At 32.2% G+C, this 21,795-nt stretch overlaps 1 protein-coding gene and 1 pseudogene across 3 annotated transcripts; one reads left to right on the plus strand and one right to left on the minus strand.

Moving 5' to 3' along the window:
• Window positions 1–2,277: 2,277 nt before the first annotated feature.
• LOC147943920 (SNF1-related protein kinase regulatory subunit beta-3) lies at window positions 2,278–4,432 on the plus strand. 3 transcript variants are annotated; one of them, XM_087450194.1, is made up of 4 exons: window positions 2,279–2,462; window positions 2,710–2,773; window positions 3,644–3,698; window positions 3,799–4,432. In XM_087450194.1, exons 3-4 carry the CDS (start codon window positions 3,672–3,674, stop codon window positions 4,114–4,116), a joined length of 345 nt encoding a protein of 114 aa, XP_087306320.1. In that variant the 5' UTR covers window positions 2,279–2,462; window positions 2,710–2,773; window positions 3,644–3,671; the 3' UTR covers window positions 4,117–4,432. The 3 variants fall into 3 exon arrangements, with proteins under 3 accessions (XP_087306321.1, XP_087306320.1, XP_087306319.1); XM_087450193.1 differs by having other exon boundaries at window positions 2,279–2,452; XM_087450195.1 differs by lacking the exon at window positions 2,710–2,773 and having other exon boundaries at window positions 2,278–2,452.
• A 14,900-nt stretch (window positions 4,433–19,332) lies between these two features.
• LOC147943921 (uncharacterized) lies at window positions 19,333–19,802 on the minus strand (annotated as a pseudogene).
• Window positions 19,803–21,795: the final 1,993 nt, after the last annotated feature.

Raw genomic sequence — 21,795 nt, forward strand, 5'->3', positions numbered from 1 at the left:
AGCTGCTTTTTTGAGCTTTTGTGCTAAAGTCGTTGAATCTTTGGTGCTAGGTATTGGCGGTTGGGTATTGGGTGGGAAAGGCAATAAGGGAGGGGAGGAGGCCACACAGGCTGAGATTGGGGTATTTGCACACGCGCTTGGAAGAGAGGGAACAGTAGAGGTTAAGGATACAGTTGGAGCAGAGGAGTCAGTGGATATTGAGGGGACAGTGGAATTTGGGATAGTGGAGACAACCTTTGCAATGTCAGCATAAGGAAGGGTTAAGGGGACAGTGGGTATTGGGACAGAGGAGACAGTGGGGACCGAGGGTACAGAGGGGATCGAGGGTACAGAGGGGACCGAGAGTTCAGTTGGAACAGAGCAGTTAGCGGATGTTGAGAGGACGGTGGAGGTTGGGGTAGAGGAGGCAACCTTTGCAATGCTAGCAGAAGGAAGAGTTAAGCGAGTGACCTTCGGTTGAGGGGAAGGAAGGAGGCTATCAATTTGAGCGATAGTACTAGTTGACACTGTAGCTAGGGATTCAGATCTAGGGTTTTCTTTCAGAGATTTGTAGTACTCATTGAGAATAGCTTGCGCTTGTGGATTGACAATCACAGGAGTTGACTTATGCTGGGCCTGGAGGGCAAGGATGACTCGTTCAGGGGTAATGTAATCAGTTGATGGGGAAAATGGGGAAGAAATAGAGGGAGAAATGGGGGAGAGGGGAGGGAAATCAGAAAGAGAAACAAGGGGTTTTGATCACGAGGATCAGGGGAAAAAGGAGGGGGACGATTGGAACAATCTTCAGCTTTAGCTGAAGCTGGATTTTGGCCGGAAAAACGATCTTCAGGGAACCAGCAGTTCACCATCTACAGTTCCAGAATTATCTTAATTCCAAAAAGTTGTTGGTCTTTCAGTTTTTTTTTTTTTCCAAGACTCGAAATTCATGTGACAAATCTCATTAGCTACTATCTCCATGGTGGAAAAAACACGAGTGATCTTCTTACATTATGCCAGGATGTAACTCCAACAACCAACAAAAAAAAAATACACAATGATCGTTAGAGAACAAATGAGGAGGCAACGACACACACCCACTCTCTCGAACCAAAGTCATACTTCAACATCCAAAACCGAGATCATCACAAAGGAATAAAAATAAAAATTAAAAACAAGCTTGTAAAGCATTTTTTTTTCAAATTTTATTTGTTATAGATAATAATATATTATTTAAAAGGAAAAAGCACATTTTAAACGTTTAAAGTGTCACTGAGTAGCACTTTAAACCTTGAGATTATTTTACTAACACTATAAACCTTTAAAATAATTTCACTAATACTTTAAACTTTAAAACTAACTTTCCTGTTTGCACTGTCATTATAAATGATGGAACAGTAATATACAGCAACATGAAATAGTTAAACTATGCTGGTTTGATTTAAATACTTGTTTAATTTATTTAATTTAATTCTTTAATTATTTACTACGATTGATAAAAAAATTAAAAAAAAAAACAAAAAAAATACATCAAATCCAAAAAATGAAGAATCAGAGGTATAAGGTTAAAACATTTGACAAATGTAAAATTGAAGACGACAACATATTTAGAAGATTCATTGTTTCCTATGAGAAGTCAATCGGTTTGAATCAGAATCCAGTGGAGATGCATTTATTAAAAGGATTAATAATGTGAAAAGTAACATCGTAAAAGTTTTATCTACAATGAAGATGAATACAAATTATATTTTTCTCATTTTATTTATTTATAAAATTTAAATTTAAATTAACCTACTGTAGTTTAACTATTTCGTGTTGACGGATATTATTATTCTGTTATTTTTTACATGAAAGTTATTTTTAAGGTTTAAAGTATTAGTAAAATCATTTTAAAAGTTCAAAGTGTTAATAAAATCATTTTAAAGGTTTATAGTGTTAGTGAAATTCTTTTAAGATTTAAAGTGCTATTCAGTGATACTTTCAAGGTTTAAAATGTGATTTTCCCTTTTTTAAAACATAATGTTATAAATTTATTTACTATAATAATATAATGATTATCAACTAATTTTAAGAGATATTCTGCCTAAAACACATTAAAATTTAAAATTTTAGTGGGATTAACTAAAAAAAAATAGCAACAAATAATAATCTAATAAATTTGAAAATTCATTGGGATTTCTCCTTAATTGTAACTATTTTTTTTTGTACATAACTGATAACTCTTAAGCCAATTTAAGAAAGTTAAAAGTTTAGTTTCTCTGTAAAAAGAAGAAAAAAATATATATTTTAAAGGAAAGAAAATGTGTTCTTAGGAGAGCAAAGATTTATTTACGCCAATCAGCAAAAAAAACAAAAGGTGATGCTTGTCGCACTTGTGTTCGTTGAGAATCTCAGGAGTCAGGACGAACCCAAATCTTCTTCTTCTTCTCGGAGCTGTATATAAACCATTCAATCATTTGAGCTAATCTATTCATAGGTTAAGTAGAGTAAACCCTTCTTCTCTTCTCTAATTCCGTTTCGTCTCCTTCGTTTTTTCCCAATTTCTCTGTCTGATTTTATACGAAATTTTCTGTTAATATCGAAGAATATTGAATACCAATGATTCAAAATTTCATCTTTTATGTGTCTGATTCCTCAATTTGATGTTCCTGTGATTTCTAGGGTTTTTTTTTGGTGTGAATTGGGTGTTCTTATGTAATGATTTTTATGGGTCTTAATTGATGATTGTTACAGGTATTGTTTTAAGGATTTGTATAAAACTTCCATTGCAAATTGAAAGGACTTAGCTTCCAAAAGGGTGAGTTGTGTAATCCAAAGATCACTTCTTCTTTTTTTACCTCTGAGACATTGTCTTCATTGTTATGTATCTTTAATTTTAGTTGTTCTGTTTCAGTTTTTCTAATTTGGTTGCTTAGTGTGTGTGTTCATCAGATTGTGTTAGCCTAGGTCCTTATCAGTTGATTTGTGGGATTGTCTTCTGGGTTCAGTATGTACACTTCGGATGTCGGATGCTCTTTAAGCTTTAAGTTCATGGTTCTGTCTTGGAGATGTTGGGAACCTTAGTGAGTGATATGGTTTCAATGTAGGAACCAAATGCGGTTTTCTTATAGGTTTAAATGGTCTCTAGCTGAGATATCATTCTTATGATGTGTGTCGATGCCTTAGTAAGATGAAACTGTGTAATGTGTTCATATAATGGTTAGACAGAGTTGAATTAGCTGTTGAATTTGAATTTATCTGTGATTCTTTCCAACTTGTCTCTGTTGTGATAATGATCAATATGTATCATTTCTAACTCCTGTGGTCCATTAATTCTGGAATCTTATGTCATAGTACTTTCTTCCAAATCCAATAAGGGATTGGGAAAATATGCCAAAGAAAGAGATGTACATTCTCTGGTCCAACATTCTTAAAATTGTCCGAGTCTTTGGATCCTTAGGTTTGTCTTTGGGTTTAGAATTTCCTTGAATAGAATTTAACAATTATACAAAGTCTTACACTGAGTTTGCATCATTGTGGACAATATCTTTGTTTGCTTTTCTGTTTTAGTGTTTTGATGGTTTATCAAGTTGCAAGGTTATAACAAATTTACCTATACTATTTTTGATGGTTTGTTCTCATGCTACTTACTTTAACGTGGTTAAATAATGATTACATTTTGTTTCAGGCATTACTAAGTTGCAATCTTTTTCAACATGAACAGCCAAAACCCTGATGATCATGTAAGCCATCTAGAATCTGATTTTCTTGAGCCGACAAACCGAATAATTTCTAGTCTCCCTCGCTTGAACTTTCATTCTTTTATCCTATTCTCAAACATAGGAGGACACAACGGTTGTGGGATTTGAGGTACCTTTATCACCGGTTTCAAGTTACAACAATGTGTATTCTGCAGCAGAAGATGAGACAAGAGATCCTCCAGCTGTACCGCCACATCTTCAACACTCTCAGTTAGGCAATCCAGGTAGCATGGAATTGGCTTCTGCGCCACAGAATGTCGTCCTCAACCATCTCTACATTGAAAACCGAAACGCCCCAAGATCTGTTGTAGCACTTGGTTTCTCGCATCGGTTCAGATCTAAGTTTGTCACTGTGGTGATTTACAAGCCGGTCCAAAGAAGAGGGAGCGCAAGTGTTTGAATGATGATGATGAATGCCTCCTTTGAAATAGTGTTGGGATCTTGCTGCTTTGTGGGTTTTTTTTTATTTGGTATACAAAACTAGCTGGTCTAGACTAAATTTTCATATTCTCTTAACCGATTCGGTTTAGACGGTTTCTAGGTTATTTGATTGAAATCATCTTGGTTCGAAGTTGATACTGCATTTTTTAGGGCCAAAAAGCTGATGGACTTGGGCATTGTATGTTTGTAATAACTCCCTTAGATTGGGTTGGTCAACTGAGGTCATGTATCTCTCTTATTGAAGTTGTGTAGTATTCAGTTAGTGTTTACTCATATATAAATGTTCCATAAGGTACTTAAATCTTACAAGTTACAACAATCATAAACTATTTAAAACTCTACTTTAGAATTTTTGGTCAAAAAAAAAAACTCTTTTTAAGAATATGTTCTAATGATGTAACCTCTGTTTTAAAAATCCCCGCCTAGCACCGATTACGCCCCGTAAAATCGCTAGGCCCACCCTCTCCGCCTCGATTAATAACTAATCCCCGCCTAGCATCAATTATCCGATTATACCGTCTAATCCGATTACTTCCCGTTTAATTTTGTATATACCGATGATTTTTGGAGCCAAATACAAATCAAATATTTTTTTTGTTATTTAGACATTTAAATTAAGAGTTTATGATGTTTTACAATATGTATAAACTTTTAATTAAAATCATAAAAATGTTTTAAAAAATAACGTTTTCATGTGTTTACATAATTTTAAAGACCATCTTATAGTTTTATATTTTATTTGATATTTTTCTTTTCACATAAATAGAATATACATATATTTAGTACTATATATTTTTATTTTATTATTATTTAATAAACTAACCCTAAAACTAGTCCCCAATTAATCCTCGTTTAATCTCTGATTTTCTCGCTAGGCGCTAGGCCCACCCCAACCGCCCTACTAGCGCCTAGCGATTTCTAAAACAGGGGATGTAACAAACGGTTAAAAAAACTATTTTGAGATCATAATAATTTTTTTTCTTTTTTGAAACAATATAATGATACTTTATATACAAAAATAAATACTAAAATTTTAACAAATGATCAAGCATATTATACAATGATTTAAAACACTGAAAACACAAAACAATGTAATTCACATAGAAGATAAATTGCATGCAAACTGAAATTGTTTACCTGGTAATTTTTAACCGTATTTCGACAAAAATAATTTGAGTTCAATGAAACCATAACTTAAATCAAATTCGAAGATATAAGAAAATAAATTCAAAATTTAACAAATAAATTAAAGAAAAAAAATTAAATGCAAAATAAAAGATTAAGAGATTTGTATTTTTTTCTTAAATTTTATATATCCTAACCAAAAGATGATTTTATAATTTGATACATAAAATGGCTACATTATGAGTTTTTCACATTTTTTTAATATACTAGCACTGAATTATAGGTCCGAAACTTATTTTGATCTTAGAAGCATCTTCATTGGACTTGTCCGGTAGGTTTGGGCATATTAACCGAATTCAAAACCTAAACCCGATCCGAAATTTCGGGTTAACCCAAAAACCCGAATCCGTTCGAACCCAGTACCTTTTATTGGTGTATCATAAACCATTTTGCCACTTTAGTTATTATGTCCTAATATGAAAACATTAAATATTTACCTCTCTCTCTCTATTATATATATATATATATATATATGTATTCTTAAATTTCTAATTGACTTATTTTTTCCTTTATCAATCAACCGAAGAACTCTAATAATCAATTTTTTTTTTTATTATCTAGATCAATTTTACGAGAAACATGACAAGCAAATCTACAGAAAAAAGAGTGATAGTTTGTGGTATTTGAGGAGTGAGTGAGGTTGGAAACAAAGATAACATTGTTTTGGTTCTTGAAGTGGTGAAAACAAAGATAACATTTGTGTTCAAATAATTTGAGTTCAATGAAACCATAATTTGAGTTCAATGAATCATATCATATAATTTGCACAAATGTTATTAGATTTGGTAGGGGATTTAAAGGATTTGGTTCTTGAAGTGGTGGACATGAATGAACAAATCTAGAGTTTTTGGCTGAAGAAGTGAAAGATGAAAAGATAGAGACGAAAAAGAGAGAAGTAGAAGGTTTTTTTTTTTTCATGACAGAATAAGAAAGAATTTTTTTTACTTATGAATTTGGGTATACCCCAAATTACTGAACCCCACCTGATATTATAAAATACCTGATCGGGTTTTATATATGTACACCCAAAAACCCAAAAACTCGAACATCTAAACCTGAATCCGATCGGATAACTGAATGGCCAAGGCTATTATTGTCCGGCCTGCCAAGAGTTTATTTAGGGAATGTCTAAATCTACTTTTGTAAATTCGGTCTGATTTCTCATAGCACTAGACTAAATCCAAGTGATTCTTGAACAGGAGTTTGACACTTTGAGTCACAAAGAGGGCAAACCAAATTTCCGACCATATATCCAGAACTGAAATTAAGCCACACTTATTTCCTAAAACAAAATTGAACAAAAACTATGATTTACTACTATTGTTGGATTCCCTACCTATTTTTGGTATAGCTTTAGGGTTGTACAATGTTATTATGCGTTATGAGGTAAAAGTAAAAATAGCTATCTTTATCAAAAGGAGAAAAAAAAAAGTTTCTTAATCAACTTACGGAATAGATAATGCTACAATATTAACATATATCGCTTTCAAATCATATACCGTAGGTCCGTAATCTTTCTTTTTAACTCATGTGAGTCTTTTTTAATTCAATAATTTTGGTTATGCTCTTTATCTTCTTCTTTTTTCCCACTAAATCCTAACTTTTGTAAACTTATGCTAGCTTTTGTATTTTGTTCAACAAGTATATTTTCAGAAGTTTGGACACAGAAATTTGGCAGCCACATTGTGGCATATATCTTGGACACCTTTAAAAACTGACACACTGAAATTACTCGATATAGTTTAACTTTTTCATATGAGATATTTTTGTCATCTATATATACTTTGTAGTTTTCGTTTGTTTTAAGTTAAAAGGAAAAGAAAAATACAAAAAGTGTCTTTCATTTGATTTGTTGACACTGAAGACTGAACAGCCAATGAGGATTTGAAACGTTTGTATGTAATTAGTACTCATAGTTGGCTGGCTGACTCTGTGAATCGACATGTTTTGTGCTTCTCTCATTATGAGATTCCATTAGTACAATTTCTTTTCGGCGCATCAACACATTTGACATTTAGATTAATCGTTTTTTTCTTTCTTTCTTTTTCTGTGTAGTCTTTTTAATCCCAAATAAATAACTCTCTCGCGTTGAGTTTGGTGATGAGGTAAAATCCAATATCCGGAGACGAAAAATCAACAGTTTATTCCATTGTTTTTTTTTTGGTTAAAAATATAATATATTCCATTGTTGTATTTGACAAAACAAGATAGGAGAGAGAGAGTGGTTTATCCCCAAAAATATATATATATATATATATATATATAGAGAAGAAGAGTGAATGAGGGGGACCAGATTGGGGTGATAGAGTTGGTCCATGGCTCTGACCATGAGCCCATTGATCACGTGGCAAGGAGTGTCTTACTGGTGCACTTTTATGAAGTAACCATGAGTGTCACGTGAGATACCATTGGGGCTATTGGTCCACCTCACCTCATTGGAGCCATGTCATTATACTTCTGTCTAGTTTTCTCTTAATTAAAAGTGGTGTATTTGGGTCGGAAAAATATCAATAAGTGTGAACTTAGAAAAATAACAATAAATAGAAACCATCTCATTTGTCTCAAGGAGGTAATGAACTCCGGGAAAGATATACTAAGGAATCGAGACCATTGCTAGCTACAATGCTACTAAATCTATTTTTTCGTTTAAAATTCTAAAGGATTTTTCAAAGGTCCTAAACGAGTAATAGTATAAGTATATAATCGCATAGTGTGTCATTGGTGCATGCTACAAGTGTGAAAGTATGAATCACTACTCACTCGGTTATATTTCTGTATGCATCGAGACATTAATTAGAAGTACATGTCACAAATGTGGGGTTATAAAAGACACTTTATTTGAGATTGCTTTCCAACGGTAAATGTCCAACAAGGTTAGACTCAAGGTGAATGTCCGAAAGGAGATGGTTAGCACCTCCTCGAGATAATTAGTATAAGAAAGAGTCCATGGCTATTGTTCATCCAATCTCAAATGTGGGTATTAGTCTTTGCTTATATTCACATTTATATAAAAGAATGTTTTCAAATTTTCGAAAAAGTTTTTTGCCGTATTCGAATGATGTTTCGCGTTTCGAAAAAGTTAATTTTTGTGCAAGTTTTGCAACTGATTATTTTTATTTTTTTTCGTATATGTCAGATTAAAGAAAGTAAACAAAAAAGTTTTAAAAAGAAAAAATAATTGTTGTGTTCTGTATGTAGGGGGAAAAAAGATGGTGGCTAAAGAAATCATGAGGGTTTGATGCGAACACGTCACACCAAGACCAAGTGGCCAACAACTTGTTCACAAAATCTGCACCTATCTACTCAAACTGTACGGACTTGGGTCCCTTTCAGGTGGACTGGGCCTCATACGAATCTCCCTTTGTTTTTTTTTCAGATACTTTCTAATAATATTTTGGGCAATGAAATCAAAGATAGAAAAAATATGGAATTTGATGTCATGCGGATATCCACTAGATAAGATCTGCTTCCTTTGAATTATAATTATTATAATCTGCTTAGACCATCCACAATGGTGTGGGACTTTTTTTGGTCCCCCACATTTAATACTAATATTTTGAGGGTTTCTTATTTTTAGTAGGAGCATTGGTGTGTATTTGGGTTTGGTCCCCAAATAAAATAATATTATTTTGAAAGTTTAAAGATTAATTATTTAAAGAAAGAAAAAACAAAAAAAACACCAAAGAAACATAACCTAAATCATTTACCCTAATTCAATATCCCTAAATCAATAACCCTAATTCAATAACCCCAATTAATTAGGTATTGAAGATCGGACCGGCTTCGGATGCGACAGAAGATCGGCTTCGTTAATCTGGCAAGATTTTCCGGTGAAAAGAACAGAACGTCGTGGAGGATCGAATCGCCTTCGTGGTCGCCGTCAAGAGGGAGAAGAAAGAACTCGGGATGATTTTGTCTCCCGAATACATTTTTTTTAGACCTAGCTTATTCGAGAACAAATCACACGGCTACACGTGGCGAAGAGGACGGTAAAAAAACGTCCCCAAATAAGAACCGTTTTTCAGATATTGGGCTTTTTTCATTTAAATTTAAATCCAATAAATATTGGGGACGGGCCAAATCCACGCCATTGTGGATGGTCTTAGATTATGAACTAAAAGTTCTGATCATTTTTGAACAGGGGGTGCGCGTTGGGGGGCTAATCGGAATATGCTTTATACTAAATTTAATAGATTTAAGTTGGTGTTGTGACCGCTCCCTCATACCATTGGTTAGGATATTAATTGTAGATGCCAATATAACAGAAGATTTCGCCGGTGATCTAATTAAACTTGCATTGATAACTTACTTTGCTAACGAACATGATATTTAATTTAGAAAGTTAATTCTCAGCGTATGATTTATTTGTATTCCTGTTTGCATTGATTTTTTAAAAATCTTATGTGACTTTTTTTTTCCTCTTTTCGTTTATCTATAAGATTAGATCGAGTCCTCAATTTTATGTAATCATTTTAAAAAAAAAAAAATTACCATCAAGTTCGTACTCAACCACATGTGGTTAATTATGTTAACAGTTTTCTCCCAAATTGGCTTGTTTGAATCAATTCTTTGTTTTCTGTTGTTAAAAAAAAAATCTTTTACCATTAATATTAATGAAGAAAAAATGAATTTAGAGTTCAAAAATAGCAATATAAATTATTTAACAAAATTAGTTGATAAAAATACCATCAAAATGTCATGCGTCTTATTTGTAATGGGAAAACCAAACAAATTTTTAAGAATTATGAATTCATGGAAGTGAAATTTAATTGATTTTGAGAAAGTTATACCAAATAACAACGATCTTGTTTTTTATCCACAATAAATTTTCTAGGGACAAATTTGTTGAAACAACAAAGCTATGAGTGTTGTCATCTTCTTATCCCTTTTTGATGTTTAGGTTAAAGAGATTTCTATTACCGACCATCTTGCTTGCTCCTCTATAAGATTGCTCCTAGAAAAATCTCCTAGACCGGATGGTACATGACGTTATTTTATCTACAGTTTTGACATATCATTAGATGTGATATATGGTGGTCTTTGCGATAGTATTTTAGGAAAAGATATTGAAGAACAGTTGAATATAGGAAGTGTATATGTATTTTGATGACCAAAAAGAAAAGGAAGTATTGAAGAACAGTTGAATATAGGAAGTGTATATGTATTTTGACGACCAAAAAGAAAAGGAAGTATATATGTATTTTCAGGAATGCCTATATCTCGAATAATGTTTTGATTGCTAAAAAATGTTTCATGGACGACAAATAAACAATGCATGTCTAAGAATTTACGACGGTGAAAACGTATATAAGTGAATTTTATGGCGAATGGCATTTCGAAGACAACTTTACTAGATTTACGTATTAATGAAGGAGTAATAAAATATCTCTGATAATATTTTGATTGCTTAATAGATATTTCATGGATTGACAAACAATGCATGTCTAAGAATTTATGGTGGTGGAAACGTATATGAGTGAATTTTATGGCTTTTTGATGGCAACTTTATTAGAACTAGGTATTAAAAAAGAAAGAGTAATGCAAATGTATTTAGGTATTACAGAGAGATAATTTAGTTTAAGGAGTACTCAGTTATGTGTATTCTTAATATTTTTAATTTTAATTTCCTGAGATCTGAGTGAGATTCGATCCAAAATTAAACACAATGACGTAATTCGGCTAGTGCGTTTTGATAATTATAAATATATACTATGATATTGTTTGTGTTGGTAGTCATAATAATGCTATCTTTACCCTAAACCAAGTAACCTTTATCAGATAGATAGATAGTGGACAATTATTTTATGAAATAATCCAGAGACCAGATCCTCGTAATAGCGTCAGAGAGTTCCTTGGGTTCAACAAAGTACTTCAAACCACCTGATACTGAAGAGTGAAGACCATACTTTTATATTATCAGTTCTACTTCTACTACATATACAATACAATATATTAATCTGGCTAAAGTTAATATTTAATATTTTTTTTTTAAAAGATTGGTAAGATATATTGATTTGCTTGTTTCTGCTATTTGAAATTAAGTATATTTTTAGTGGTTAGGTTTTATCTACATTAGATTTGGATCAATAAAGATAAAGCTTTTTCTTTCATTTAATTAAAAGTCGATTCAATCCAACTTTTTGCAATTTATATATATTACCGGCGATATGTATCAGTGAAGGCCAACCTCAAATACATGCTAGTTATCCCAAATGTTATATACGCTCTTGTATTTATTTAAAAAGCAATTTGTAGAAAAATTACTGTTTTATTTTTGATTACACCTCTTGTCAAACTGATTGTAGAAAGAAGAAAAATGTTTAACGAATGTTAGGGCTTATATGTACGTACAGGATATAGGTCCTTGTTGGTGTTAAAACTAAATGTACGTATACGTTTCTACGTAGAACATATAGAAACTACACCTTAAAGCTAATAATCTTTAAAAATAAGTGAACACCAACAATGACAAACTCTATGTAAATCTACATTTATATATTATGCAAATACATTTAAGGGGCATTCTCAAAAATGCCCTTTTTTCCATATCTCTTTTTAAAAATACCTCTTCATGTTGACCATTTTTAAAACTACCCCTCTTTATATACAAAATGACCAAATTACCTTTTTTGAGTGACAACAAGAATGTACAGTCATTAAAATCGAAAATATTCTCCCGCCAAAAAAATTTCCCGCCAAAATTTGTTTTCCCGCCAAAATCGAAAATTTTTCCCGAAAAAATTATTTTTTTCCGCCAAAAAAAAAAAAATTTTCCCGCCAAAATCGAAAAATTTTCCCGCCAAAAATATTGAAATTTATACCTTTTAAAAACCTTGTAAATGCTTTTAAAAAACTTTTAAAAAACTTTTAAAAGCGTTTACAAGGTTTTTAAAAGGTTTTTAAACACATTGTAAACGCTTTTAAAAACCTTGTAAATGCTTTTAAAAAGCTTGTAAATGCTTTAAAAGGTTTTTAAACACCTTGTAAACGCTTTTAAAAACTTTTTAAAAGCATTTAAAAGGTGTTTAAAAACCTTTTAAAATTTTTATAAAAACTTTTACAAGGTTTTTAAAAACATTGTAAAAGGGTTTAGAAGGTGTTTAAAAACCTTTTAAAAATCCTTTTAAAAACCATTTGAAATTTTTTTAAAAACCTTTTAAAAACCTTTTAAAACCTTTTAAAAACCTTTTAAAAATCTTGTAAAAGCGTTTACAAGTTGTTTAAAAAACCTTTTAAAACTCTTTAAAAAATCTTGTAAAAGCCTTTACAAGGTGTTTATAAGGCTTTTATAAGGTAGAAACCTTATAAAACCTTTTAAAAACCTTGTAAATTTTTTTTGGCGGGAAAAATTTTGGCGGGAAAATTTTTTTTTTTCGAAATTTTTTATCAAAAGTTTTTTGACAAAAAAAATTTTGGCGGGAAAATTTTTTTGAAAAATTTTTGGCGGGAAAATATGTCGGAAATTTTTTGGCGGGAAAATTTTGTTTTTCTTTTTATTGAATAAAATAATTTTCATCTAAGGGTAAAATGGTCATTAAAAATTAAAAGAGGGCATAAATAAAAATGGCCAGAAAAGAGGGTATTTTTGAAAGTGGTATATCAAAAGGGGCATTTTTAACAAATTCTCTACATTTAATTAAACCGTGATTTTTTTAAGCGCATTTGTGTGTTACACCTTGCGTTGCAAAATCTACTTACTCAAAATAACTTTGACAGAGAGCACAAAACAAAATCATAAAATTCAACTTATGGGAACTTTTCTCTTTTATTTTATAATTTAGATCCCATATTTTTTTTTGAAATATATTATATAAAAATAAATTTGTGCATATATGTATATATATATATATATCTGTATTTGTTGTAAATTATAGGTTAAAATTTTAGATGATATAAAATGATAAATTATAAAACTATATAAATATATTAAAATAGTTAAATTATTTAATGCAAAATTATTAAGTGATTATCAATGGTATTTAACTTTAGGAGTGGAAACAAAGACCGTAAACAAATATATATATATATATATATATATATATATATATATCTGTATTTGTTGTAAATTATAGTTTAAAATTTTAGATGATATAAAATGATAAATTATAAAACTATATAAATATATTAAAATAGTTAGATTATTTAATGCAAAACTATTAAGTGATTATCAATGGTATTTAACTTTAGGAGTGGAAACAAAGACCGTAAACAAAAACATTAGATAATAACTGGTTACCGACCCTGATATTCGATTTGGTTTTCCTTAAAACTAAACTAGGTTTTGAATCCACGCTATGCGTGGGTTTATTTGATATATTTTGATGAACTTATATATAATTGATGACCTTTGATGAAATATTATTTTATAAACATTTTAATTAATATTAAGAAAAAAAAAATTTCAGATACACAAGTTTGAAAAATATAAAAATCAGTTGTGTTATAAAATCAAATCTGATAAAAAAAATCATGAATCTAACTCGACGTTCCGGTGAGACGGATCAAACTGGTGACCTCACATATCCTAAACCATTTCTTTGACCACCAGAAAAACAAAATAATTTTATAATCATGAATTTATTTCGTTTTCATATTTAATTGATTGCTACCACCTATGTTTTCATGTTTTTTATTCAATGTTTTCTTATTTATCATATTCTTTCTTTTCATTTTTATTGTCAAATTTTATGCTAATTATCCTCGTTACTTTTACCGTCAGGTTCTTCGTTATACTCTTCTTCTTCTTCTTTGTCAACTTCTTCACATTCTTCCACTGAAAAACATTTTTTCTTAGACTACTACACAACTTATTAACCCATAAAACTCCAAGACCAAAATCATTTATTTTTCATAAAATTTGTGCAATCATTGATAATTTCATCCATATACTTATTCGGTTTTAGATCCACACATATTGAAACTTCTCAAACCAAAATCCTTGTACATATTTCTTTTATTTATATAGATTTTACTTTTACTTTTTTTTTCCATAAATGTTAATTAGTTAAATATCTAATTCTTATTGGTTGTTTTAAATCCTATATGGACACCTTTAGGAGTTTATAGTTTCAACTTTTTATTAGTATAGATATAATATTTTGAAATTTCTATGGAGGATAAGTAATTGTAATAATTAAAATATTCTGTGAAGTTTAAATATTTTTAATATTTGAACCTTTTAAAAGTTTCTATATTTATAATATTTTAAACTTTTAAAATTTATAAATTATAATTCTCTTAAAACCTTTTAGCTAAGAAATTTTAAAAATTTATAAATTATAATATTTTGAAATCTTTCTAAATATTATTTCAAATATTAATTAAAAGTTTAAAATATTATAAATATTGAAATTTCTAAAAGTCTTAGCTTTAGAAAGATTTCAAAATATTATAATTTATAAATTTTTAAAATTTCTTAGCTAAGACTTTTAGAAATTTCAATATTTATAATATTTTAAACTTTTAAAAGGTTTTGAAATAATATTTGAACCTTTTAAAAAGTTTCAATATTTATAATTTATTAAACTATTAAAATTTTAAAAATTATAATATTTAAAATCTTTTTAAAAGTTAAGAACTTTTAAAAGTTTCAATATCTATAATATTTAAACTTTTAAATTTTTTAAATAAGATAATATTTTTTTGAAACTTTTTAAAATTTTAATTTTATCAAATAAAAACTGGATCAAACCGAATAAAACTTTTAAACTTGGACGCCTGATAAATCAAGCTTTCCTGCTCATTCGATGTTGGAAGCATATTAATCTTATTTATACTGGTTCTGAACCATTGTCTAAAAAAGTTCTAGCTGATGTGGGATATTACACGTAGTTCTTTTATTTCCATAAATTTAAAATTCTGTAAATTTAAAAAATGTTAATGAATGAGCTGTCAAATCCTGATAGGTTGTTTAAAATAATTATTAATATAGAAAATTCTGGAAATTTAGAAAATGTTAATTAGTGACATATCAAACCCCTATTGGTTGTTTAAAATCTTAGGTGGACAGCCTTAGAAACTTATAGCTTCTACTTTTATTTAGTATAACTAAGTTTTGAACCCATGCGTAGCTTATACGATAGTATAAAATTCCGATAGGATGTTTAAAATCCTAGGTGGACAGTTTTAGGAGGTTATAGCTTTTAGTATAATTAGTTTTTTTTTAATGATATTGATACATAATAATAATATGTATATGCTCCATGCTTTCCCTACGTGTAGTTTACGTTTATTAATTTACTTTTTGAATTTATAAAATATATATAATTCGCTGACAGAGACAAATTAAATTTGCAAACCGCCAATATTAAAATCCCCAACTTCGAGAGAGACACGTCCAGAATCAAGCACCACACCCCCATCTTGTTGTTTTCTCTTCAACTCTTACACATTTATAACAAACATATTATAATAAAAATAAAACCAATGAAAATGCATGGTGTTTTACATGACACTTGAGTACTTGACAGGTAAAGGATGTCAGATATTACCATATTTATAAACATAATTGACACACGCCAGAGCTACATGTTATTATGTTAGTCAGGATTTTGTAAATATAAAATAAACCTTATTTGTAAATTATAGATGTAAATTTTAATAATGTGTTGTATATGAAAAAATGTAGATGTCCAACTTCGACATGTAGACGATGTAATAATTTTCTGTGCGGGATTCTCTAATCGTTTCATTTTAGTGGACCATTTCTTTACACGTGAACTCTTTTTCGTATTCGAAATACAAAAGTTTAAGTTGGACCATTTTGTGTTCGTAAAATCTTTGTCTTATAGATGGTCGATTGGTTTAAAGATCATTTTGTGTGCATGTTTTGGCAGTATCTCGAATCGGTTTTGCGGACCTGAAGTTCGAGAAATGGAAATCACTCCACAAATTTAATGGGGAAAATACCAAAAAAAAACCCAAATTATTTTTATTTGGAAGTTTAATACTCAATGATTTTGTATTGGAATAAAAATTCCTCGTTTATTTCTTATATGCTTTTTAAATCATCATGGTATATTGATTTGTCGAATCAAACATCCGACTTAACAGACGTTAATTTGATTAACGAAATCTTTTAACCGGGTTAATTAAACCATACATGTGGGTAATTGGAGTTAACGAAAGACGTTGTTGCTCTTAGTTATTTCCCGAAATCGATTTGATATCGACAAACCCTAAAAACCACTTTCCCCAATTTCTTTCTCTTTGTCGTGTGTGTTCTTCGCGAGTGATGAGTGAAGTCGTTTGATTTTGCGGATTTGGGTTCAATGTATTGAGCGTGCATTCTGAGATTATTGCGGAGATGAGGTATGTCGATTTCAGTTAATAGGGTTTGGGGTTCTCGATCCATCGCAATTTTGGGGTCGATTTCAATTCTTAGGAATTTTAGGGTTCATAGATTTTTGTATTTTTTGTTGGGTGGGTGAAATCCATTATTATATTGGGAGATTAGGGGTTGATTTGAAGTCGATTTCAGTTTTTAGGAATTTGTTTGTACTAATCGTGAATGTTTTATTGTCGTGTGTAGTGCTTTCGAGTGTTTGAAGTGCAAAATACACTTTAGAGGGGATGTTTCAATAAAGGAGCAATCATTCGTCTACATAGGAGGGGATTCAAAAGACATGTTAATAGATCCCGATTTGATGACATGGTCAATCTTTGGCGAGTTTTGCAAGGAGAATGAAGTGGATGGTGAAGTCGAAGAAGTTTGATATAAGCTTCCACATGAGGATATAAGTTCAGCAAGAGCAATTAGTAACGACAAAGATGATGGTATAAGGAAGTTGTGTCGTGAAGCACTTATTGGTGGTGAAGTCGATATATACATCGACAATGGGGTTACTGTACCAGCACCATTTCCTCTTTCAAATGAGGATGTTGTAGTTGAGGAAGACGAAATAGAGGCTGATGCTGATGAGGATGACCATGGTGATCGAGTAGAGGAAGGTAGGCATGATGATGGAGTAGATCCAGTAGAGGAAGGTAGGCATGACCATCCCGCAAGTGTCTAGTAAGCCTAAGTTTGACAAGTTTTACATTTATTTTGATGCTTTAAGCAGAACATGGAAGAGTTGATGTCGGCCTATCATTGGACTTGATGGGTCATTCTTGAAATGGGAATTGAAGGGTGAGATTTTGGCGGCTGTTGGGAGAGATGCAGATAATAGAATCTTTCATATTGCTTGGGCAATAGTTAGAGTGGAGGTCAATGACTCATGGGTCTGGTTTGTTGAGAATTTAAAGAAGGATTTAGATTTGAATTTAGGTAGTGGTTTGACGGTGATATCCGATAAGTAGAGAGGTTACTTAATGTTGTTGCTGACTTGCTGCCTAATGTAGAGCATAGGCATTGTCCTCGACACATATATGCCAATTGGAGGAAGTCACATGGAGATTACTCTCACGAAGGTTATTTCTGGGCTATTGCATATATTCCAGTAGAAGGAGATTATCGGTTTAATATGAGAGATTTGAAAGCTTATGATGAAGCTGCACATGATGATTTGCTGAAAATAGAACCACATACGTGGTGCAGAGCCTTCTTCAGTGGGCATTCTAGTTGTGAGGATGTTTGCAATAATCTATCTGAGAGCTTCAACCGAACAATCAAAGACGCAAGGAAGAAGCCAGTTATTAATATGCTTGAGGATGTTAGGAGACAAGCCATGAAGCGTATATCAAAGAGACGTGATAAGACTGTGAAATGTCAAACTAGGTTCCCACCTCACATAATGGGAATTGTTGAAGCCAATCGCAAACATGCCAAGTTCAGTTCAGTTCTCAAAAGTATTAAGAATGTCTATGAAGTGTTAGAAGGAAGTGGCAGCTTTGTGGTCAATCTTCTTCGTAGGAGTTGTGCGTGTAACCAATGGAATCTCACAGACATACTTTGTCCCCATGCAATGTATGTCATAACCGAGCACAATCGTGATCTAGAAGAGTAAGTTTGGTTAATTATCCTTTAAATTTTATACTTTGTTCCATTATAAGTGACTGACCAAGTCTTGTTTATCCTTTTCTTTTGTAGCTATGTGAATAGAAAGTTTCTGACAACTGTTTGGCAAGCCAACTACAAAGACAACATAGAACCTGTAAATGGAGAAAGATTATGGATTGGAACAGATAAAGAGGCTATTGAAGTGCCTGACAAAAGAAAAAAACGTGGGCGTCCTAAGAAGTTTGCTAGGATCAAGGAACCAGGTGAATCATCCAATCCGTCCAAGGCTACAAGGGAAGGACAAACCGTGACTTGTACAAATTGCAAGCAACCAGGTCATAATAAAGGCACTTGCAAAAATGTTGCTGTACAACCAGCTCCTACTCGCAAAAGGGGGAGACTGAGTAAGCGACTGGTAAGTTTGATTTATTTGTTTTTTCGTTTATTACAGCTTTCTGTTTGTAATATTTTAGCGTTTGCTTAGGATAATGATGATCCATGGAGCATACACAATGCACCAAAGAGGTGGCAGCAAGCTCAAAGCCAGTCCACTCTAACTGTTTCTCAAATCAATCCACAGAACAACCACAACATTCAAGTGTTCCTGCAGCTGGTAGAGGACGTGCTCGTGGACGTCCTCCGGGAACTAAAAATGGTGAAGGCAAGGGTCGTGTCAAAGCTCGGGGTAAAGGTCGTGGAAAAGTATCAGATGAAGCTCCTAAACTGCCAGTTTTCTTAATGTCTCCATGGACTGACAAAGTCTTTGATGTTTGGCAACCCAAAAAAAACTAAGTTGATGTGTTCTATGTTCTTAATGATTAGGATGGTACGATGATGTCTTTAGGATGATATTTTTGTAGGATCCTTGTCTTTTTTTTTTGTGGGATCCTTGTAATGTTCTCAAACATAACGGCTCTTTTGGATCAATGGTACTGATTTTTAAGAAATTTTTGAAGTGCAAATAACATCAAACTTAGATTAACCATACAACAGACTAAGCAACAACAACAACAATATCAAACAACAACAACAACAACCCATTATAGCATACTACTTTCCCAATCCAAGTATCATCGCAATTACCACAATGAATCCTCCCCAAGACAACACAATGAACTGTCAGAGCATTTTCTCTCTCTCTCAGTAGCTGCCATAACTTCATTTTCAAGCTGATTCTTCTCTTGCTCGTATTTGTTGACTAACCCACTATGCATCGTCGTCGTCGCAACACTCACACCATGCTCATTCATGGCCTTTAGAGATTCTTTAAGCACTTTTATTTCATCTTTCTGATGGCAAATGTCATCTCTAGCTTCTAATAAGCTAATCTTCTGCCATCCATACGGCTTTCCTTCATCTGCCCAACCAAAGAACCCATGAACAACACATCTGTAGAATCTTCTTCCTGGATTATCGTTTGTCTATGATTTTACAACGGTCGTTGCTTTTCCACAATTGCAGATAGGACCACCAGACCATCTCCCTGAATTTGCATCATACCCAGAACTTTGACTCGACATTCGCTCCATTTTGGGGGACAAAGAGTAAGAAATTTGGGAATTTAGTTTTTAGGGTTTGAGCAAATCGATTTGGGGAAAATAACTAAGGGCAACAGTGTCTTTCGTTTAACCCCAATTACCTACGTGTTTGGTTTAATTAACCCGGTTAACAGATTCTGTTAATCAAATTAACGTCTGTTAAGTCGGATGTTTGATTCGACAAATCAATATAACATAATGATTTAAAAAGCATATAAGAAATACACGAGGAATTTTTATTCCAATGCAAAACCATTGGGTATTAAACTTCCAAATAAAAATAACTTGGGGTTTTTTTGACATTTTTCCCCAAATTCAATATCATTTGGTGCAGCTTCCTTGATCATTTATATAAAAGCAATATTGTTCAAAAGAGCAAAAAGGTTGGACATAATAATATAAATATAGTAATAACTAGAATTCAACGTTTCGGATTTCTGATCTGATTCTGATAATTCAGATAAAAGTTCATTATCTATTCAGGCTTTATGACTATTATGTTTAGATATGTGTCGGATTCAGATCAGTTTTCGGAGAAAAAATTAACTAAAAAGTCAGTTTAAACAAAACTAGGTTTAATTTTAACAAGATTTGGTTAATTTAACAAAAATATATTAATTCAACAAATGTAATTTAAAAAACTTGGATATCTAGGTTATCTCGGATATTTTTGTTATTTGGTACTTTTAATTATAAAACGATAACTAGATATAACACAAATTTTTGGATACATAATCTTATTTTAGGTTTTCAGATATACCATTCGGTGAGAAAAAAAAACATTCATTTGTTTCATTTTAATTGATGTTTATTTTTCTCATTTATATTAAAAAATCATTTAGTGTTATATTTTGTAACACCCGCGAACCGGAATCCCGGTTTAGGGTATGCATCAATCGATGCAGTTAGAGCATCGGTCGATGCTGACTCAATTCTCTGCATTTTGACTTAAGTCAAACGCTGCGTTTTGGGCAAAAGGGAGAAGGGAAAACCCTTAAGTCGTTTTGTCTCATTAGTCGTGGGGAGCCGTTTTTGAGAGAAACAAAAAGAGAGAAAAAGTTATTGAGAGTTCTTGGTGATTTCTGGAGATTTGAGGTGTTTCTTGGTGAGATCTGTAGCTGCAATCGTTGTAGGAGCTTCCTAGAGGCTTGTTCTTGCTTGTTAGAGGTTCAGATTCTTCTGTGGCAAAGGTAAGTTCATGACCATGGCTTATCTAAGCTAGAGGATTCTTTAATCTGCTTGTTGTGTGATGTTAGGCTTGTTAGATCGTTGCTATGGACGTTAGGAAGCTTTCTTGTGGCTTGGGATCGAGTTTTGTGGTTGTAGGAACGAAGATCCAGCGAGAAGCTTCGGGGAAAACATGGTGCTCGATGTTGCGTCGATCGATGCATAACTTGCATCGGTCGATGCAAGTGCGAGGACGGCGCGTAAAACTCTAGAGTTTTCGCGTTACGTCGAGCATGCGTCGGTCGATGCGGATTGGGTATCGGTCGATGCAAGTTACACTTGCATCGGTCGATGCAGCTTCTGTGTCGATTGATGTTTCCCCATTGGGCATCGGTCGATGCATGTTGGCGTCGGTCGATGCTGAGTCCCGGTTTGTTATTTGTCGTTTGTTGATTGTTGTGTGTTGGTTATTGATACTCTATTGCTTGTGTGTATAGCCCAGTAGATGGGAGGATTGCCTTACTAAGTGTTTATAAAATACTCATGCATTGCAATATGTGTTTGTGGTGCAGGTAAAAGCAAAGTGTAATCGTGGTATCAAGGCAATGAAGAGGAGGATGTTCTAGTGGTTCCCTTGGTTGTCTAGCTTCTGTTAGGTTGCTAGAGTTGAGTCCTAGAATGTTGCTTAGAATTGCTGGTTCACTGGTTTATGTTGGTTGGATTATTAATTTATGATTGGAATTCATACTGGATATTATTCTATTGGTTATTATATTTATTGGATACTACTTATTGGTTATTGGTATTG

This window comes from Camelina sativa, chromosome 5 (genome assembly GCF_030686135.1).
Source record: "Camelina sativa cultivar CO46 ecotype springtype chromosome 5, ASM3068613v1".
Lineage (NCBI taxonomy): Eukaryota > Viridiplantae > Streptophyta > Magnoliopsida > Brassicales > Brassicaceae > Camelina > Camelina sativa.

Bases quoted from the DNA above. Each gene is read 5' to 3' on its own strand.
- LOC147943920 (XM_087450195.1), top strand. From the start codon at position 3,672: ATGAACAGCCAAAACCCTGATGATCAT. The intron at 3,699-3,798 runs GTAAGCCATCTA...TCTCAAACATAG, and splicing joins GCCAAAACCCTGATGATCAT to GAGGACACAACGGTTGTGGG.